Here is a 22,571-nt window from a genome sequence, read left to right as displayed (position 1 = left end):
ATTTTCATTGATAATTTCCTCTATTATTGCTTCTGCCCCTTTTCCCTTCTCTTCTCCTTCTGGGACATCAATGATATGTACATTCTTGAATTTTGTTTCGTCTGTAAATTCCCGGAGATGTTGCTCATATTTTTTCATTCTTTTCTCCATCTGCCCTTTGCATGTAGGCTTTCAGGTGTTTTGTTCTCCAGTTCCTAAGTGTTTTCTTCTGCCTCTTGAGATCTGCTGTTGTATGCTTCCATTGTGTCTTTCATCTCTTGTGTTGTGTCTTTCATTTCCATAGACTCTGCTGGTTGTTTTTTTGAACTTTCGATTTCTGCCTTATGTATGCCCAGTGTTTTCTTTACAGAAAACACTTTTCTCTTTTGCAATATCTTCTCTAAACTTTTTGAATTGATTTAGCATTAGTTGTTTAAATTCCTGTATCTTAGGTGAAGTGTAGGTTTGTTCCTTTGACTGGGCCATAACTTCGTTTTTCTTAGTGTAGGTTGTAGTTTTCTGTTGTCTAGGCATCTGACCTCCTAGACCACCCCAATCAGGTTTTCCCAGATGAGTAAAGGCTCAGGTCACAGAAGGAGGAAATATTCAGTATCTGGTTTCCCTGATGGTTTTTCTTAGAGGATTGACACACCCTGTGCTTTTCTGCCCAGCAGATGCGCCTGTCAGCCTGTCACGGGCTGGTGTAAGGGGGTGTGGCCCGCGGCTCTCCTCCCCCAGGCTTTAGGGTCTGGTTCTGAATGTAAGGCAGGCAGTGGAGCTGGGCCCCTCCCTTTCCTCTTGGGAAGCTATGCCCCCCGCCAGAAAGGTCATTTGTATATCAATAAGTTCTTTGTTTCTCTGACTCTGCTGGTCAGAGTGCTGCAATTTTAACATGGGTGAGGCTTTCTCTACTGCAAAGTGCTGCAGGCTGAAAATGGCTGAGGCTTTCTCCACTGAGCCACCCAGGTTGAGAGAGAGAGAAAGGGACAGAAAGCCCCCAGATTCACCCTTCAGCCAGAGATAGCACCTGATCCTCTGGGCTCCCCGTCCTGAGACAGATACGTCCCCCTCCTCTCCCAAGGTCAGTCATCATCAAAAGCCTCTGTCTGCTTGTTGGGGATTCACTGTCTGTATCGAGCAGCTAACATTAAAACCCCAGTTGGAGCTGGGCTGAGGTACACTCACTTGTTCAGAGAGTGCTGCTGTCTAGCACCACGAGGTTTCCATGAGGGAGGGGCTCTCCTCACGGGTCTGCAGTTTTTACTTACAGATTTTATGCTGCGATCTCGGGCATTCCTCCCAATTCAGGTTGGTGTGTGATGAGTGGACAGTCATGTTTGTCTCCCTGCAGTTATTCCAGGTTATTTACTAGTTTTTTGGTCATTTATGAATTGTTCCAGGAGGACTAACAGTCTTCCACTCTGCTCTATGCCGCCATCTTAGCTCCTCCTAGGGTGTGACCTCTTGATTGAATGTTTCCATGGAGATTTGAACCTGCCCATTCAGGGTAGGTCTTCATTAGTTTACTGGAGTCCTTTAAAGAGAGCTCACACACAGAGCAGCTAAGAGAGACTTCTGGAGAGACACTTGCTGACACTTCAAGATGCTAGCTCAGAGTTTGCTTCAGAGAAGCTAAGAGAAGACAAAACGCCCCCAGAGCAGCTGAAAGAGACTTTTGGAGAGATGTTTGGGAGACATTTGGAGATGCTAGCCCAGAGTCTGATGCAGAGAAACTAAGAGAGGACCCCCAGACAGTTAGATATACAGGAGCTGAAGAGGCTAAGAGAGATAAGCCCAGAGACATTTTGGAGAGAGCCATTTTGAAACACAACCTGGGAGCAAAGGAACAGCAAATGCCAATCACGTGCCTTCCTAGCTGAAAGAGGTGTTCTCGACGCCATTGGCCTTCCTTCAGTAAAGGTATCTTCTTGTTAATGCCTTATTTTGGACACTTTTATGGCCCTAGGACTGTAACTTGTGACCAAATAAGCCCCTTTTATAAAAGCCAATCCATTTCTGGTATTTTGCATAACAGCAGCATTGGCAAACCGGAACAGTTGGGTGCCTTAATTCTGTCTACAATTCTGTAATTGTCCTTTCATTAAACTCTCTCCTGTGACCACTTTGTGTGGGCCAGCACTTTCCTGCCAGAACCCTGATGGATATGGTAGATGCTACATTGCTCTTTTTCCTCCATCAAAGGTGAAATCTAGGGCCCACAGACCCTGTCTCCCTGTACTTCCATAATCCTCAATGCGGAACTCCGTTACTACATTAACCACACTGCATTACAAGGGCCTGTCCACGTGCCCATCTCCCCAGTAAGGTGAGAGTTCACTGAGGAAAAGGACAGGGTCCTAATAACCTTTGCACCCCCAACAGGTGGTGTGTGGGAACCGGCTTGCACAGGCTCTTCCCAGCTCCACATTTTGTGACATCATGATAGTAGCTTGAAATTGGCTATAGTGAGAGTAGTGATACCATAGAACTGGGTAAATGCAACAATTCAGAGCTTTTCCTCCCAGAGGGCTGGTTGTTACATATTTACCAGCACACCACTGTCTCAGAAGAGTGCCAAGGATATAGGAAGCCCTTGCTAACTGATGAATTAGTAAAATTTCATATTCCTCAATTCATTCAACAAGTAGTAATAACAATGGCTAACGTTTGCTGAGCATATACTATGTGCCAGGCACTGCTCCAAGCACTAAATTATTGGATTTTTACAACAATGTATGTACAATCTGTACTACTTTTATCCCCTTGCTACAAATGAGGAAACTGAGCCTCAGAGAGGTTAAGTCACTTCCCCAGAGTTAAACAACCAGGGAGGAACAGAATCAGGATTTAAACTCTGGCATGTCTAGTCATAGCCTTGTCTCTTAAGCATTACACTCTCAGCCAGGCTTGGGAATAACAAATAGACATGGGTGGGGGGTGTGCATGGGTAGGAAGCTAAAATGGCCTTCCCTCTGCTTTCTCTCTTCTGAACTTTCTTTGGCCAGAACCAATATCCCAATTTCCACAACTGAGTCTGATCCTTCTAACAAAGCAAGAGGGATAAGAAGGAGTCAAGCCAGCATCCAGTCCGTGGTTTCAACATCTCCTGAGACACCTCTGTGTCCTTATAATACATTTACCCCCTCCCCATTTCTTAAACCAGTGGTTCTTAACTTGAGGGTTCATCAGAATCCCAGGAGAGCTTGTTAAAACACAGATTGCTGGTCTCTACCTCCAGGGTTTCTGATTCAGTGGGTCTGGGATGAGGCCAAGAATTTGCATTTCTACCAAGTTCTCAGGAGATGCTGCTGCTGGTCCTGGGACCACACTTGGAGACCCACTGGCTTCAGCAAATCCAAGCACCCAAAAGCCCTATCCCAAATGGGGAAAAGTTGCTGGAGAAGGAGGGTGTCTTTCTGCCAGTGCCCGTTTTCTCCCAGGTATCCTGGGAAACTTTCCCAGCCTCTTCCCCTCCCATCCCATCTCCTCCTATTCCCTATTGTCTCCTTCTGGCCCCTCTTCACACAGGGCAGAGCGGTGTTCACTCTTGTTTGGAGCTAATGCAGTGCTTCATCATTCCCCTGATTCATCTCCCCTCCCTGACAACACCCATTCAGAAGGCAGCGTTTCAAACAGGTACTGGGGACACAGGGGGCTGAAAGCTAGTCAAAGAACATGGAAATTGAAGGGCGCATGGTGAGGACAGGCCCCTCCCGGGTACTGCCCACAGCTCCTCACCACTGTGCTGTCTTAACGATGGCTTTGATGTGTCATGCCAGCAGCTGGGGGCTTCCAGGGGGCCTCTTCTCGAAGCCCTGCCAAACTGTCTTTGCAGGAATCAGGCTCCCTCTTCCATAGCTCTGTGATGCTTTCCACCCTGAGCCCCCCTCCTTTTTGAGGAGAATGGGGACAAACTGAGGGGGCCTGATAAAGCCACTCCTCATCTCAGAGGAGCCTCAGCTCAGGGGCCAAACCCCTGGTCCCTTGTCTTTCTGCTTGGTGGCAAAGCAACATCCCACCTGTTTCCTCACCCTGAAAGGATCAGCTACATATGCTCCAGATTTTGACCTTTCTCTCTGCTCCTTCCAGCTCCCAATTTTGGCTTCAGTGGCTTCCTGGTGCCCACGTGGCAGAATGGCCAATCTTTTAACCCTTAGATGTGTCACCCCTCCCTTTGAAGGATGCAGTTGATTAGCCACTCAGAGGCAGTCAGTGTGGGGGTTCAAATCCTGGCTCTGCCCTTGGGAATGTCACTTAACTTCTCCAAGCCTCAGGTTCCTCATCCGGATAACAGGGTGGCCCAAGGATTAAACGAGCTCAGCTGAAAGCATCATGTCATCACCTGAGCCCCACTTTCAGGGACCCTTGTGTCACTTTGGTGGGTGACACTTGTTCAGAAGACATGGGAATTTTTATTTATAGTTATGAACTTTGAGAGTAATGTGGGGAAGGGGACAGTTGGGACCCCCTGCTCTGTTCAACTTCCATCCCCACCACCCTAAAGGGCTCTTAACAGAACCCAGTAGTTGAGAAGCTGAGTACTTGACTTGAGTTCATCTAAAAACTGATCAGAAAATCCTTTAAAGACAAGTCTAATTTCAAAGCTTCTGCTGCTTCTTGTAGTTACCAAGCAGGCTGAGTAGATGGCATAGACTGACTCATGAAAGGCAGGGTCCAGACACAGTCTGGAATGGAGAGACAGGAGATTTGGGGGGAGAGGAGAGGGGTGGTAAGGGGAGGGAGAGAGCAAACCCCACAACGTGGTGTCCAGACCACAGAAGCAGGTGTCCTGTAAGAGTGGCCCTGTAATGGGGAATGGCCAATGAACTTTAAAAGGAGCCAGAATGGTTGATCCTCAGGTTTAGCCATTTTCATCTTGTGCTGTAATTACCCTCCACTACTCCAAAATGTAAAAGGCTTGTTACATACCACTGCCTTGGGTGAGTGGTTGTCTAAGGGAACAAGGGACCTTGAGGGCTAATTCCATTCTTTGTCTCAGAGCAGCCTCCAGGAAACAAGAGCAGCAAGGCAGGATGAAGATGGAATGGCCAGAAGTGACAAGAACAATCCAACAGGACTAGAAGCAAGAGCTGGTGGGCAACTCCCAGAAGTTCTCAGAAATATTCAAGAGGGGACTAATTTTCTGTGTGTAGACAGATGCAGGATGAGGGCAAAAGTTCTTTTATTTGGAGAATAAAGAAAATGGTAATGCAGGACAGCTGGGGGACTTGCGTACATAAGGTTATATCACAGTTTTATTTGTAAACAGAATGGGAACTGAAGTTAGGAAGAACACAGCCTTGGGAAAGGTTCCTTCTTGTCCTACCAGCCTTTAAAACTTGGGCCATTTATTCATTCAACAAACACAGGCTGTTCTGCTCTATTGCAACAGCTGTATTCCAAAGAAACCTTGATTTAGCAATAATTGTGTTTAAAAATAATAATTGCTGTGAGAAAAAGGGGAGTGGTGGATGGGAACTAAATTAGTGGTTCTCAACTGGCAGAAGTTAGAATTCCCTGTGGAGCATTTTTAAATTCTGTTGCTTGGCTCTTCTCTACTCACAGAGATTTGGACTAAATGCGTTGTTGGGACTCAGGCATGGATAATTTTTTAAGATGGCCAGGTGACTGTCATATACTGCTAAGGTTGAGAACCTCTGGACTTGGCAGTTTCAACTTTGCAAATACATTTTCTTCTTGCCAGGATTTTCATAATGTGCCAGTTTGAATGTATTATGTCCGCCCAAACACCATTATCTTTGACGTAATCTTGTGTGGGCAGACCTATCAGTATTAATTAGATTGTAATTCTCTGAGTGTTTCCATGGAGATGTGCCCCACCCAACTGTGGGTGATGGCTCTGATGGGATAATTTCCATAGAGGTGTTGGCCTGCCCATTCAGGGTGGGTCTGAATTAATCACTGGAGCCATATAAATGAGCTGACAAACAGAAGGAACTCAGTGCAGCTGTCAGTGACATTTTGAAGAGGAGCTACAGCCAAGAGGGACACTTTGAAGAATGCACAGAAGCTGAGAGAGTAGCTGCAGATGAGAGACAGTTTGAAGATGGCTGTTGAAAGCAGACTCTTGCTCCAGAGAAGCTAAGAGAGGACAAACACCCCAAGAGCAACTAAGAGTGACATTACTGAGGAGCTGTGGCCTAGAGAGGAACATCCTGGGAGAAAGCCATTTTGAAACCAGAACTTTGGAGCAGATGCCAGCCACGTGCCTTCTGAGCTAACAGAGGTTTTCCAGATGCCATTGGCCATCTTCCAGTGAAGGTACCCAATTGCTGATGTGTTACCTTGGACACTTTATGGCCTTAAGACTGTAACTGTGTAACCAAATAAGCCCCCTTTTATAAAAGCCAATCCATTTCTGGTGTTTTGCTTTCCAGCAGCATTAGCAAACTAGAACACATAATAAAGGTTTTGTTCTTGTTTTTTTTTTTTTAATCTTCATTTTATTGAGATATATTCACATACCACGCAGTCATACAAAACAAATTGTACTTTTGATTGTTTACAGTACCATTACATAGTTGTACATTCATCACCTAAATCAATCCATGACACCTTCATTAGCACACACACAAAAATAACAAGAATAATAATTAGAGTGAAAAAGAGCAATTGAAGTAAAAAAGAACACTGGGTACCTTTGTTTGTTTGTTTCCTTCCCCTATTTTTCTACTCATCCATCCATAAACTAGACAAAGTGGAGTGTGGTCCTTATGGCTTCCCCAATCCCATTGTCACCCCTCATAAGCTACATTTTTATACAACTGTCTTCGAGATTCATGGGTTCTGGGTTGTAGTTTGATAGTTTCAGGTATCCACCACCAGCTACCCCAATTCTTTAGAACCTAAAAAGGGTTGTCTAAAGTGTGCGTAAGAGTGCCCACCAGAGTGACCTCTCGGCTCCTTTTGGAATCTCTCTGCCACTGAAGCTTATTTCATTTCCTTTCACATCCCCCTTTTGGTCAAGAAGATGTTCTCCGTCCCACGATGCCAGGTCTACATTCCTCCCCGGGAGTCATATTCCACGTTGTTCTTGTTTTTTAATAGAATAAGTAAATGGCCATAAATCTGAAACACCCTAAAGCAATCACATTTAGCTCCTGCCAAAGAAAATCATCCTTTTTACCATGGAATCTCTTCACCTTCTTATCACCTCCCATGGGATTATAAACCAGTGCTCCAGCCTCTCCTATCTCCTCCTAATAGAACTCTGGCTTGGCTCCTCTCTAATTTCCCAAACTCCCTGCAGGACTAAAGTTAGGTAAGCAAGGCCCTAGGGGATGAAATTTAAGGCTCATGCAAATGCAATGATGGGTGCCTTAGAGTGGGTCCTTCCTTAAGTTTTGCACCCTGGGCTCCTGGCTGGCCCCACCAATCCCAGCCTTGCTGCCCTACCTCACCCCCCAGGGCCTCCCTCATGGGAGCCTTTTGGTGTTTGTGATGGTGAATCTGATGGTCCTCTTAGAGATGGGGCCAGAGAAAATAGATGAAGGAAAAAGATTTGGTAAAATAGACAGATTCAATTACCTTAATAAAGAGGAGGAAAAGGGGGCAGAGGGGGCCTTTGGCTGGGGTCCAAGGAGAGACATTTTGGTGGGGAAAGGGTTTGAGGAGAAAGGTGCCAAAGTCACCGTGGTGAGAAGCAAAGGTGGGAGCTACAGTGAACCGTTTGGTAAACAGTATCGTCGGTGTTTGGGATGAGGACTGGCATCACTTTGGACATTCCTTTTGGTTGCTTTCCCCATCACCATGGGTCTCTGACACTCTCCAAGAAGAGCTATGGCTCTTTATCCTTTGGAGTTAGAAACTAAAACATCTTTGAATGAAATTAAATGCTCTATGGGTTTGCTTTAAATAACCTGGAGCAGGGGGAGCCAAGTCGGGGTATACATGAAGCAAGATGGACCCCAAGTTGATACTTGTTGAAGTCAGGAAATGGGTACATGCGAGTTCATTATATTATTCTCTCCACTTCTGAATATCTTTACCCTTTTTCATAATAAACATTAAAAACCAGTTAAAAGCTGTCTCCAATCCCTGGCCACTTTGAACTCCCAGCAACCTCAAAGGCACCTTGCTCATGTGGGTTTTGTGGCACTTTGCCTGATTCCTGGCTCTTCCATGTTGTGGAACATCACAGTTACGCTGTAATTACAGCTCCACAGAGCCCCTAAATCCTGTAGCCTGTACTCCCTTCCCAGCCCACAGCCAGCCTCTGGGACTCAAGGGAGTGCTCAGAGAATTACTGAATGAATTAGTCAACCAAGCCACCAAACCACAGCCTGGTTTGTGCTTAGTTTTCTGTTAGTCAGTCTCCCCCACTGGGCTGAAAGTTCACAGGGGCAAGGAGAAGGAATTCGTCTTTGGATCTGCCATATCACTGCAGAATAGTGCTTGGCACATAGCAGGTGATTAGGAAATATTTTGGAAAGCATTTGGAAATGCCTAAAATGGAGATGCCGTCATTAACACCAGCAACATAAGAGGACTCTGCTTAGGAGGGCAAAGCCAAGATTAGCAGGAGAAAGTTAGGTATTTGAAAGTATTATCGCTACTTGAAAAAAACAGCCATAAAGACTCCAAATCACCAGAAGATTTAAAGACGACATTTAATGAGAGTCCTCTCCTGGCAGGCAGCCATCTGTAGACAAGGGAACGTACAGTTGAGCCCTGATGCACACCCATTTCAGCTCTTCAGAACCTTTTACTCCTTGATTAGGCCTGACGTCCTGGTCTTTCATCTTCCCTCCACCCACGTTTCTGAGTCAAGGAACCCCAACAGGACACCCTTGAAAGCACTTGGATGTGGTCTGAAATATGTTGATAATTAGCGTAATGAAACCCTGGAGGAATTACCTTAAACTCCCGCCTCTACACTGAATTTTATGAACCTAATAAAAGCGCCTTTATCCTAGAAATAAGCTTGCTTCCCCCACCGTTAAAAGCTTATCTTCTGCAAAAAGGAGATAACCACTTTCTTTCCAAAACCATGCTCCCCACCCAAAAGATGGTGGCCTCCCAAGCTATGACTGCAAGTCTGTGGGGGCAGGGTGGGGGCTGAGCGGGGCTTCTTCAAGGCCTGAGAGTCCTAGCCAGGGAATATGGGGACAGAAGTCCACTTGGTTAAGCAGTTTTTGAATTGATTCCCCATGGGAGTGGCTGACCTTGCTCAATGACACTTTCCTTCTTTTCTATCAAGTCCTTGTGACAAACAATTTGGGGGTGGGGGTGGGATCTGCCTGCGTTGCACCTCTCACCTCGGAGAATTGCCCTCACTCCTAAGGAGCCCTCACAGCCAGGTCATGCTCCCTGACCTCTCCGTGCCCTCTTTCCGCACCCCTCACCAGAGCTGCTCCCACTCCCCCACCCCACCCCACCCCCTGGACACCTGACCCAGATGCACAGAGAGCTGGTGGGAGACCCAGAGTTCTCACCTCCACTTGCTGTAGGAGCCTGGGCAGCCCTGAACTAACCATTACACAAAATAAGCACTTGTTTAGGGCACCAGGGAAGGGGGCACCACAGAGTTTCCCGACCCCCCCAGAGGTCATGCCCTTAATCTTTCACTGCCACATGCCACTTCAGTCAAATTTTTTGTAACTGTCTTTATTGGCCATGTTCAACTTTAATCTGCATTGTTAAATAATGTTTTTTTTTCCCCTTTGGCTTGGCGAGTAACTAAAGTTAAAAAGTTTGCTTTGAAGATGTCGTCAGACATCAGTTGTTTCCATCTCATGGTGTGAAAGTTTTGCTTCCTTTGAGTGTAAACACAGGGGGCTGGGGCTGGCTAGCATTTAATTCATCAGCTGATTCCTGCTCTGGACACACACTCTTCATTTTAAGCAGTGGAAGGGCTATGCTTAGGGTATTAACTGCTTAATCCAGGCCTGGCCCTAGACAATTACTTAACCTCAACAGGCCCTGATTTTCTCATTGGTTGGTAAAATGGGGCATATGCCATGCATTGAGGTTGCAAGGTGAGAAGGGAAGACTTGGAAAACACCAAGCCCATCGCCAGTGCTCAAAACACAGGAGCATCAGCAGGGTTCTCAGCTACTTCCCCCAACAAGAGAAAGCTGGTCTCAGTGAAGAAAGCCTAAAAGGGCACATCTCTGCTTATGCTCCAAAAGGAATTTTGAAGAAATATTTTGGTTTCTCTTTGTAGTAAAGAGAAACAATGTGATCAAGCCCTATATTTCACTTTGAAAAAAATGTTTTCAAACAGAGGGTTTGTGGATTTCATAAACAAAACATTCAGTCTTCATGGGATGTTCCACCCCAGAAGAGTGTGAGAGAGGCAGAGTGGATGGGAGACTGCCTGGAGGAGGAGGGCGGCCACTGTTCCACAGGGTGTCTGTGGCCATAGAAGTGAAATGCCTCTTAAGGTACAGCACATGTGGAGTCTATCCATGGCCTGGATGGCTGCTATCTAAACTTATGACCCAGCTCAAGCCCAGGTCACCAGGTACACCATCTTTGGAATGGAGACCCTCTCCCTGCTCCCACCCACTTTGCTGACCCTAAGAAGAAAAGGAGTAAGCCTGTCTGAGCTGCCACACCAATATGAAGCAGTCTCCCTCACTCTATTTAATGACCCTTCCCCCGAAAAAAACCTCACGTCGCTACCCACCAGTATATGGGCCTTCTTTAAGAATTCTCTCCTTCCTCCCATCAGATCCTGCCTCATTTTTAACCCCAGAGTTTCCTTTCACTTAGTCTAAAAGGAAATGGAAACTAGCCAAAGTGGAGCAGGTGAAGGGAGAGCAGGCCTTAGGAGCTCTGTCATTCTGTCCCCCAGAGGTCAGTCCTACCTTGAATTTCTGATAATGATTCTTTGCTTCACTAGCCAGATGGGAAAATTCTTTTTCTATCAGGTTCTCCATGGTGAGAAGATTACTGTTCAGATGTTTGCAAAGCCACATTGCCTGGAGAAAGGAAGGAGGAAAAGAAAACTTTAGTCAAAGCAATAAATGCAATAAATACACTAAGAGAACTACATCAAAATGCCAAGTCCTTCCATATTCCACTAGAAAAGGTTGGCCATGTTGGGAAAGGCATAATTAATTCTGGCTGGAGAGAGGATACCAACTAAGACATACCCATAAAATACCTCCCAACCCAAGAATTCTGCTTGTCTACCATCTCTTCTTCAACCAGTCATTGATCCCTAAATGGAAGTGAAAAACTTTCAAATGGGCTATGCTTTTAGCTGTCCTTGACACGTCTTTTCAAGCTCTTTGGACCTCATTTTTTTTAAAATTAAATTCCATTTTATTGAAATACATTCACATACCATACAGTCATCCATGGTATACAATCAATTGTTCACAATACCATCATATAGTTATGCATTCATCACCCCAATCTATTTTTGAACATTTTCCTTACACCAGAAAGAATATGAATAAGAATAAAAAATAAAAGTAAAAAAGAACACCCAAACCATCCCCCCATCCCACCCTGTTTTTCATTTAGTTTTTGTCTCGATTTTTCTACTCACCCATTCATACACTAGATAAAAGGAGTGCAATCCACAAGGTTTTCACAATCACACTGTCATCCCTTGTAATCTACATTGTTATACAATTGTCTTCAAGGGTCCAGACTACTGGGACATTAAAACCTAAAAGGTGTTATCTATATAGTGCATAAGAATGTCCACCAGTGATCTCTCAACTCCATTTGAAATCTCTGAACCACTGAAACTTTATTTCATTTGATTTTGCATCCCCCTTTTGGACCATGAGTTTTTTTGTTGTTTTTTTTTTTTTTTTTTATTTTATTATTTTCATTTTATTACTTTTAAAATCAACTTTATCTAGTATAAATCACATACTCTCAAATGCACCCATTTTAAGCATCGAATTAGATGAGTTTTGACAAATATACCTGTGTAATCACCACCCCAATTTAAAATATTTATTGTTTTTACTTTAAAAATCAACCTTGTGTGACTATTTTTAACACTCATATTTACAATTATTTTTTCAAGAAAAAATTGTCTATTTTCAGACATACCAGCAATGCATGTCTTCCCAGACATTGGATAGTCTCTCTTACTAATTTATTAAACAACAACAAAAAGAGAATCTTGTTTTTATTTTCATTTCTTACCAAGAATGAGATGGAGGAGTTTTCCGTTTCTTTACTAGTTTTAAGTCAGCTCTTGGGAATTTGGACCATGAGTTTTTAACTGAAGAAAGATTTAGAACAGGAAACATAGGGACAGGACCTAAATATGAGTCACAATCCACATTCAATTTCATTTTTTTCTTAAATATTAAGAAGAAAAGTATTCTGGCGAACTGAATAGTTAGTTCATTGACATTTACTACATATATATATATACATATACTCTCCCAGGAATAATAAATTTTAAAGCATAATAATTTAATAAAATGTTCTTAACCCCCAAATTATGCTGATAGTCATTTTCAGCATTCAGATAGTTCTGAAGGTCCATCCATGTCCCTCCCCCTCCACCTCCCCCGGCAGGTGTGAACCTTAACTCTTTCTGTTCCCTGTACTGAGAAATGTAAACAACAGTATCAGGAAAAACCCTTTATGGATCTCTGTTTGGATTTTACAATATATTACTTTATCATTGTAAAATTAGTTTCTGTGTGTTCCCATACATCGATCAGGGACAGAGATAGTGAATTCACCAAAAGGCTTGTAGCTGAAAACACTACCTAAGAGCTATCAGAACTTGACCTCTTCAGAGAGGACAAACTTGATTGCCTCAATTAAGTTAGGACTTGAAAAAAGATCTCCGGTGCTATGAATCACAAATCCTTCACAAATTCTACAAATTCAGCAGAGTATCAAATGTCACAGAGACAAAATCCTTTTACTAAAAAGAAGCCCAAGCCAGAGAGAGCCCCAAGCAGAAGCTCTGCTCGCCTAACAGTGAAGCTGCAGTGCGCCGGCGTGCCCCAGAGAGGCATGGAAAGAAAGGCCAAGTGGAAGGGAGTCCTTTAGTGGCAGTGTTGTGGAGAGATGGCACCCGAGGACCAGATCTCCCCACTCGCCACCCTGTCTCCCATCCCCAGGCCTGGGTGAACCTCCAGGAACTTTGATGCAATCATGGAGAAAGAATGGGAAACCCACCTGGAACTGACTAGGATGGGACCAGGAAAACAGAGAAGTCACATATCTTGTAAAAAGAAAGAAAACAAAACAAAAACAAAAACAAAAACAAAAACAAAAACAAAAAAAACACTTTTCTTTAAAACACAGCTCAAATAAGCTCGTCTGAAAAGCAGAGTCCATCGTCCTAGTTCCCAACATCAGAATCACATGGGAAACTATTTTAATCCAGTTTCCTGGGTCCCATCTGCATGAGATTCTGATTCAGTAGCTCTGGAATGGAGCCCAGGGTTTATCAAAGCAGCCTGGGCAATGCTGATGATTGCCAGGTCTGGGAGCCCCTGGTTTTTAACAGTAAATAGCAAGAGTTGGATTCAGAAGAGTTGACTGCAGATAGTAGTGAAAGCTGTAACCTGACACAGGATAAACTAGAAAAACTACAGAGATAGAGAAACAGACAGCAGGAAGGATGGATGGATGAATGGATGGATGACAGATAAACAGAACAGCTACACTAATTCTAAAAGCATAGAAGATATAAGTTATTTCACGCAAGGATCAACCATCTTAATTCCTTTTTAGAATAAGGCAAGGTATCAGTTAACTAGGGGAAATGCCCTGCTACATCATACAGGCCTGTGACAAGTACTCATAGCCATGACTTGGTCACCAAGGAAGGGTTAACTGATGCTTGCCAAGCAGGCTTTTCAAAACCAGTGTTAGAAAGAGTTCCATTTCAGATGATTAAAATTTTCATAAGTTTTTAAGAAACAGAGCTTAAAGATTAAAAATGAAGATGGAATGAAGCCATCAGCTTCAGGACAGTGGTTGCCTCTGGGGAGGAAAAAGGGTGGAGTAGGGTGTTCACTTTATCTTTAAAGTTATATTTTCTTTAATTTGGAGGTAGAACAAATGAAGAAAATATGCCAAAATCATAAATTTCTGTAAAATACGGAAGGTGGGTATATGAGCATCTATGATATAGCTCCTATGCTTTTCTGATTGTTTGAAATATTTCATAATTAAATTTTTAAGAGTTAATCTTAGGACTCAATACAAAAGTCTTTGACATGTTTATGCTCTTTGACCCAGCACCTCTACTTCTAGAAATTTATCCCAAAGATATATTTATGGGTGTACAAGGATGATGGTATACTTACAGGCACAGAGAAAACCTTGGGAAGTATGCCCCAAACTGTTAAAACAATGCTTACCTCTGGATGACTTATATTTATGTTTCTTTTTATTTTCTAGGTTTTCTACAATGGACACACAGTACCTTTTGTAATAAGAAAATAAGGAAGAGAAGGAAAAGAAGGAGAAAGGCTCGGTTAAATTGAAAATTCACGGAATGGCAGTGTCTCATTCCACTCTGCAGGATAAATGAGATATTACAGTATTATAACACTTAAATATGATACACTTACTATAGTTGTTTTCCCGGAGGCAGGTGGACCTAATATTACAATCTTCGGCACTGTGGAATAAAAAGATTTAAATGTCACCACTTGATGTGATAAAGCAGCCTCCCATGCCTGCAGCACTCTGGGTGTATTTATTTCTTTCCTCCCCAGATTTCATTTTCTGCAAGTGACACAGCCATTTGTAACCCAGTGGCTCAGAGATGGTCTTGCCATAGAACATATTCTCTGTGTTTAGAGAGGTAAGCGATCACTGAGATGGTTTATTTTTCTATCTCCAAGGGAACATGGACATGGTAACTTGTTTGCCAAACTAATAAATATCAAGAACAATTGAGATTTCAAACACCATAAAGCATTTTAAACAGGGACTTTGTCTCAGGGACACTCTCTCAAATAAAGCTGTATTTTATGTAAATATACCTTGGAAGCTTTTTTTCTTATTATTTATGTCTTTTTATTTAGCAAATTGTACTCCCCATCATTTTAGAGGGAAATAATGGGGAAAAGCCTGGAGTTGTATGGACCAGATTTATAAAACCCAAGATAGAAAAGTCTTTGTTCTCAAATATGGGTATTTCTATGCAAATAGAAAAAAACTGGCAGCTTGCTTCGGTGTTCTAGCCTTGGCTCCCACATTTTCTTGGCCCTGCAGAATTCCTAAAGCAGCCACCTGTATACTGAGTAAGTGCAGGTGATTGGAAAAGAAAAGACCACTCACTATCTTAAGGAGAGTGGCTGAAAGGTGTGTGCACTTGGTTCAAAACGAAGGAAACAAGATGTGAGTATATGGACAGATCAGTCCACACCGATTCCTTGCCGAATGCCATTTTGATGACGTCACCTTTCTCCTCCTGCCAGTGGGACCAAAGGTCACAAAAGCAGAGGCTTGGGAAACTAGACATATGCTTCTGTCTTTCTTAGCCTGGCCTCTGATCTAAGGGAACAGATGAACAGATGTCTACTCCCACTCACTTGAGTTTCTAAGTCTACATGCAGAGTCCATTCCTGCCAGGCCACTGAGAGGGGAATCTTGTCCACGCAAATAAGGTGGCATGTGCATGTCCTTCTTAGTTTTGGGGTGGACACAGAGAAGGAACTAGACAGTGTCCTTTTGGCTGGCTAGTCAATGGTCAGCACACCTTCACCCAGCTAGGCTGCTTGGGTTTAAATAAATCTTTGCCCAGATTCATGGCACCTCCTTTCTCATTTTGAGGGAAAATCTGGAGGAAAAGCCCAACATAATTCACTTCTTTGTTCCACATTCACTGAGCACATGTTCTGTGCTTGGCTCTGTGCTGGATGCTGCTGAGAAAAGCTAGATAGACCCTGGTCCCCAGTGACGAGTTAGCAAGATAATTATATTAGAGGAGAACTGAGAGAGAATTGGCCATCCTCTTTGTGCCGGTTTGAATGTATTGTGTCCCCCAAATGCCATTGCCTTTGTAGTCTTGCAGGGTAGACGCTTGGTGCTGGTTAGATTTGCTTGGAATGTGCCCCACCTAGCTGTGGGTAATGATTTTGATGAGATGTTCCCATGGAGGCGTGGCCCCGCTCATTCGGGGCGGGCCTTGATTGGTGGAGCTATATAAATGAGCTGACTCAGAGAGAGGGAACTGAGGGAGTGCAGCTGGGAGTGATGTTTTGAAGAGGAGCAAGCTTGCTAGAGAGGAACGTCCTGGGAGAAAGCCGTTTTGAGGCCGGAGCTTTGGAGCAGACACCAGCCGCCTTCCTAACTAGCAGAGGTTTTCTGGACGCCATTGGCCATTCTCTGGTGAAGGTACCCGATTGCTGGGGTGTTACCTTGGATGCTTTGTGGCCTTAAGACTGTAACTGTGTAGCGAAATAAACCCCCGTTTTATAAAAGCCTATCCATCTCTGGTGTTTTGCATTCTGCAGCATTGGCAAACTAGGACACTCTTTCTCCCCAGTCTCTGGCAAGGGAATTGTTCTCTTAGACTGACACATCTTGGCTTTTCTGTGTTCCCAACTAAATGCTTTAGAACATTCTGTTGTTTTCTGTAGTTCTATACATCTACAAATCTGGTCCATAAAGACCCACTGATAAATATAACGGAGTTAACTTGCTTCTTCAAAGCCCAAAGCCTCTCCTGCTGGAGGTAAGTGAACTGAGGGATGTGGGAGGCAGAGCAGCCCCCTGGACAAGGCAGGCCCAGAAACACTTCCTGACCGGTCCTCTCTCTTGATCTAAGAAGTCTTCGACTTCCTCATTCATCTTGTAGATGTTCCTTCCACATTTCCACCTTATCCCTTGTCATTTTCCCATCAGAAATGCCCTCCTCATCCCAATCAATCCAGCCCCCACCCTAAGCCCCCACTGCCTCTTCCTTCTCTGAGGTCTTGTGGCTTGCTGTTGTTTACCTTCCACCTTGGTAAGTTTTAGCCTACTGCTGAGAAGCTGGTGGTATTTTTGACTCCTGAGGAGCAGGAACCAAGCCTCATCCTTCTTTACTGTCCCCATGGCAGCAGGAACTGTGAGAAGCCACAAACACAGCAGGGCCTCCCAGAGGCCTCTTCCTCAGCTGCCCCATCTTTTTCTGTAGTGTCCATTTGTCACCTTTGTCCTCACCATTACTACCTATTTGCAAATGCCCACTCTGTCCATCAGCATTCTTGGGTGCAAGCCACGGAAGGCAAATGCAGCTGAGTCTAGCAGAGAAGGGATTTTTTCCCAAAGGCCTGGGTGACCCAGAATACTGCACAGGCTGGAAGCCTAGGGATATACCACCAGGATTCAGTTCAGTCCTTCTGGAGTTCTCAAGTTAATAGAAACCATATAATTTATAATCCCAAATGGTCTGGAGAGAACAGCACTGCCAAGCACCAGACACTGTAGCCTGCGCCCATGACACCACTCACATACGTGGGCCACAGAGTGCTGTCACCAGCCATGCCACCACCACCACCCAGGAACCAGACCCTGCACAGTTGTCAGGGAGAGTACCTCCCAGACCACAACCCAGAGTCTGGACCTACCTGACTGGGGAAGCACAGGTCACAGGCCCATGCCCTGGCTGTCACAGCAGCTGGGGAAGGCATTTTCAGCTTCTAGAGTTGGGAACCAGGGCAGGGATTCAGTGGCTAGGTGGCCCATTCTCTGCTCTGGCTGTTATTATGTGGGGCTAAGGCTTCCTGGGCTCACCACCTGGATAAAAGAAGCCACCACTTTTGGAGATGGGGTGCCATGGAAGGTTTGGGGGAAGAGCGTAGTGTTAGAGCTGCAGGGAGGTATTCAAGCATGGAAAAGCCTCATGCGATGAAGCAAAGGGCTTGCTTGGACTGCTGGGAGAACACCAGCTTGGCCAAAGATCAGGGTAAGGGAGCAGTGAAGGGACACTGGCTTGGCTCATGTGCCATCGCCCCGTTGCCTCTCCAGGGCTCTAGCCATGGACCTCTGCTGAAGTACCTCGGAACACCGGCCAGACCATCCGAGTTCAGGGCCTCTGGAACCCAAGGAGACAGGGGAGGCATCTGGACAAGTTGTTTTGGGAATGAGTCTGACTCCCAAATCAAGCATTCGTTTTGACAAAGTTGCTGGGTTCGAAGGCTGCGGGAGAAACCCTCCCCTTCCAGTTTCCTGTAAGTGGCACCCAAATTGTACACATCTATGAAAATACTTTAAAAGGGAAACATCCATGGCCTTTCTCCCCACTTAATTTCTTGCACACATTTCTGTGATTAATTTCAGTTTCTTAAAATCTAACACCTTGAAACTCCAGCCCTGCTCATGAGTAATTATTTATAAACAGTGTCATAAAAGGCTGCTTGACTGCCAAGAGTAATCAACTTCTTCAAACCACTTCAAAGGAAATCAAAAACCCTTTCCATCCACAAATCCTTTTGAGGTTTAACTAGGAGCATGATTTAAAATTCACAAGAACACCCTTAGGTATTGGAGCTCTAATACACAGCTTTCTTGGACAAACGTTTGATAAAAAACGAAACATACCATTATATACACCACCATCTGTTTTAATATTGCCCAGGGCTACTGTAAATGCTCACTTTGTAATAAATCTGCTTTTCTTGCAGCAAAGGGGCTGCCGGCCCATGTGCCGGTGGCTCCCCTCATTCCCTCATGTTCGTGCTCACCAGGATAAGTCTGGGAGCCTTCTCTCCCTCTACACTAGTCACTGGCCATGTCACCACGTGTCACAGAAGAGCTCTAGTTAGCAAAGGCCACTGTATGGTTGGAAGGAGGCACGATAATTTGAAGTACCAGCCCAGGTGAACTGAAATGGAGGTTGGATTGACAGGCCCAGTAGAATACCAGCCATGGGGTGCTCTCTGAGTTTTTTGTGCTCTTCTATGGCATAAGAGGTTTGGATTAAACTGTTTCAGGCTTCCCTCATTTCTAGAAAAATCACAAAGGCAAGGTACTCTCCCCTGCCTCCTCTCCTCCCCACTTGTCAGTGGAGGCCTGGGCAAGGGGTTCAAGAGGTTAGGACTTGAACCAAAAGGACCAAGATGTTCCAACATCCATTAAACCTGCCAGCCCAAAAGCCTGGGAGTAGGGGTAGAGGGCTATGGGGTTATTAATAAAATGGTGGTTATTAGGATCTGATGACCCTCTTCCTCGAGACAGTATCCAGGCCAAAGAACAGGGCTCCAGCTACTCAGGTGGACAGGCTGGGGCCTGACTCTCAGCTAGAAGCTAAAAGGAAGCAGGTCTGGATGTTTCTCCCCTGCTCGAGAGCAATGGAGCAGGTGGCACATGGAGAAAGGAGTAAAAGCAGGGGAGCAGCTTTTGGAAAATCACCAGATTCACAAGTGAATGGAAAGATGGGCAAGGAAGGTGGAAGGAGGTGGTGACAGGGAGGGAGGAGGGAGCAGAAGTGGCCCCAAGTGGCTGTCCAGCCAATATCAGCCACATTCCATCCAAAACAGGACATCATTTGAACTTAAAAAGCCTGGTAAAGTGGATCCTTTGACTCTAAAAATTGAATCTGTACACAGAGGAGAAAGATTAAAAGAAAAGAGCAAATGAAATAAGTCTCAAATTTCAGGTTTTGAATTTCTAGGCTGGGCTAAGACTTGAGGCTTTTGGTTTAAAGAAAACAGAGCATGCCACATACACCTAAGTAGAATTTTTCAAATGAAGAGTATGAAGTCCCGTTGCATCTCAATTTATCAGACAGAGTTCAGAAGGCTATATTATTATCAAATACAATTTTTAATTTAGAAAAATCTCATTAAGATTTTCACAAAGTGAAACTCAACTTTGCATCACCTTGAGCCCAGTGGGAGAATCAGGGCCTTGTCATTCCCACCGCTCTGGGAGCCTTGGCGGCCTCCCTCCCTCCCTCCTTCAGGCGGGCCGCCACCTATAGAGAGGAGAGCTCCAGCTCCTCCACCCAGTAAACCAAGCAAGCCCAATCTACGAGTGAGGAAACTGAGGCCAAGAGAGATGAAAGAGCTCTCACCGTTTCTTAACATTGTAATAGGGGAAATTTTTCTTTTTACTTTTTAATTTTTTTTTACTTTTTTTAATTAGAGAAGTTGTAGGTTCACAGAAAAAAAATGCAGAAAATACAGAGCTCCCATATACCTTAAGAGGGGAATTTTGAAGATCAGTGAGATGAAGAAGTAATCCCTGACTATAAAATAGCAACAGTTTACTTTTCTTAGCTTTGCTTTACCTCATTTACTTCACTTTACTTTTACTTTCATTCTCTTTTACTTTTACTTTAACTTTACTCTTACTTTTATTTTACTCTTATTTTTACTTCACTTTTACTTTTGCTTTACTTTTATTTTACTTTACTTTTACTTTAATTTACTTTTACTTTAATTTACTTTAGTTTTACTCTCACTTTTGGTTTACTTTTGCTTTCACTTTGCTTTTACTTCAATTTTTACTGTACATTTCTTTTACTTTCTACATGGCTTTGCTTTTCTTTATTTGGTGATGGTGGTATAAGAAAGCTGAGCATGACGGGAAATGCTCCCAGCAGCCTTCAAATAACAGAGACGGGAAATGCTCCCAGCAGCCTTCAAATAACAGAGCTTGGTAACAGCTGAGCCAGGGGTTGGGGGAGGGGATACGCAGAAACACCTTCCTCCAGCAAACGGAAGCCCCAGGTGGTGAGGCCTGGGTGGTGAGCCACAGTCTGCAAGAGTGAGAACCAGCCAGGAGGGAAGGGTGGCCTAACACCTGCCTTGTGGAGAGGTGAATAGAGAGGCAGAAGCTGCCCCACCCCATAGAATAAACAGCCAACCAGAGAATGGACACCTTTTAGAAGAGTGTCTGCAGAGCAATGTAAATCACATGGGGAATGGAGGGGTTGGGAGAAGGCAAGACGGACGGTTCAGGAGTATGATTCTCCTGACTTACTCAGGTATCTCCACCTGGAGCACACTGGGTTCTCAGTCAACATCAGCTGAGTGGGGGAATGCTCAGCAAATCTGACATTCATGCTTAACTGAAGGCTCAGAAAAGGGCATTGTTGGGTCTCTTTTTGAACCACACTGCTTAGGCCCATGAGACAGCACCCAGAGCCAAGAAGCCCCTCACTCTAATTCTCTGCAGCCAAGCCTGAGGCTGCACTGGGCTGTGTGCAGGGGACAATGAAAAGACCAGGTGTGCCTAACACATCTGCAGATTCAGCATCTCCAATCTATTACTGTTTTTTGTTTTTATTTTTGTTTTTGTTTTTCTCAACTACTTAGCCTCATTCCTCCTCTTAGGCCTTCTGAACCCCATCATGGGCATCTCAGGCCTCCATCCCTCTTGGCTGCACCAAAAGCGCTAATTTCACTGGTGCTCTGGAAGCTCCTTCAAAGCTGCTAATGCTCCAATGAAAGAAGCATCAAAGATCCAAGTCACCAGTTCTCACTGACAGTTCGCACAGGGCAAGAATGGTCCCTCTCTTGGAAATCAGCTGTGGAACCCAGCCAGGGCCCTCCTTGCTCAGGTACATCCCTCCACCCTGGTTCTGCACTCTGGCCTTGAGTTGAGCTGACCTGTACTCAGGCTGAGGTTTGGGGCTCTCTGGAGCTCCTTAACGGTGCTGATAATGAGGGCATCAGAAAAGTCCAAGTGCTATTTGTCTAGGTAGACCAGAAACCAATTTCACACCTGACAAGTGGAGTGAGTAGAGAGATTTAACCTGACAGGTGACATCAGCTGGGGCACGTGAAAGCATTAATTGATTCCACGGGCTGCTCTGCAGTTTCCATTTCAATAACTTGGGAAGAGTATTTATATTAGTTGTGCTGCAAAAGAAATGAAGGCATTTTAAAATTAACCACAACTCCAAATTGTCAAAACCCCTGCTCACCCTGCTCTGACCTTGCTTCACACACAGGGAAGAAAGAGTGGTCCACAGCTTTTCCCAGGACAAGGCAGGTTCCCAGGAGGAGGAGGCCCACCCTGAGTGCTCACCGTTGTCATTGTCTCGGGACAAGTGCTCGATCATGAACGGGATGGGGTCCTGGGGCTGGTAGATCAGGAGTTGCTCCAGCAAGTTCTGCAGGGCACAAGGCACACACCTGGGTGGTTAACACCTGCATGGACACCGAGGGCCCTAGGCCCACCACCCTGCCTGCCACAGATCTGGCTGCCACGGATCTGGCTATTGGGCCTGATCTCCCTACTGCAGCCCACCAAACACGACTTTAACTTGAGACCAAGCCCCTGCCCCAGGTGGCACATGCTTGGGTCCCCATGAGCAGGGGCAAGAAAGAAGGGCCATATGGATGTTGCTGAGGAGGTCCCTGGAGAGAGACAGAACTGGAGGGACCACGCCTCTGACTCAGAGTGGTGAGTAGCCCCAGGGCCCTCTCCCCTTAGTCCCTTTGTGTCTCCCACACTGGCCAACTCTTAGTTCTCCTAATGCCCCATGATCATTTCCCACCTCAGAGCCTAGAAAATACTGTCCCCTCAGCTTGGAACATTTTTTCCTCCTGCTTCTTGTTAACTTCTACTGGGTCCTTAGTCCACTCAGTGGAAATGTATCTCCCAGACTGTGTACCCTAGGTAAATCCCCTATAATATAGTCCTGTGGATCTCCCTTGTTACTTGTCTCTCCTTTATCCTTG

At 44.8% G+C, this 22,571-nt stretch overlaps 1 protein-coding gene across 3 annotated transcripts in view; it reads right to left on the bottom strand.

Moving 5' to 3' along the window:
* Window positions 1-22,571, bottom strand: part of AK8 (adenylate kinase 8) — a 177,572-nt gene that overhangs the window by 152,861 nt on the left and 2,140 nt on the right. For 2 of the 3 annotated variants that reach the window (XM_037798289.1, XM_037798288.1), the window contains exons 2-4: window positions 21,916-22,000; window positions 14,517-14,566; window positions 10,812-10,925 (exon numbers count right to left, since the gene is read on the bottom strand). In XM_037798289.1, coding sequence (XP_037654217.1) covers window positions 10,812-10,925; window positions 14,517-14,566; window positions 21,916-22,000 — 249 coding nt within the window. Of the gene's footprint in view, window positions 1-10,811; window positions 10,926-12,114; window positions 12,214-14,516; window positions 14,567-21,915; window positions 22,001-22,571 lie in introns of those variants that run through there. The other variant, XM_037798290.1, reaches the window with a different exon arrangement.

The sequence above is a fragment of the Choloepus didactylus genome, chromosome 10 (assembly GCF_015220235.1).
Source record: "Choloepus didactylus isolate mChoDid1 chromosome 10, mChoDid1.pri, whole genome shotgun sequence".
Classification (NCBI taxonomy): domain Eukaryota; kingdom Metazoa; phylum Chordata; class Mammalia; order Pilosa; family Megalonychidae; genus Choloepus; species Choloepus didactylus.
This window is presented reverse-complemented; position numbering and strand designations above follow the sequence as displayed.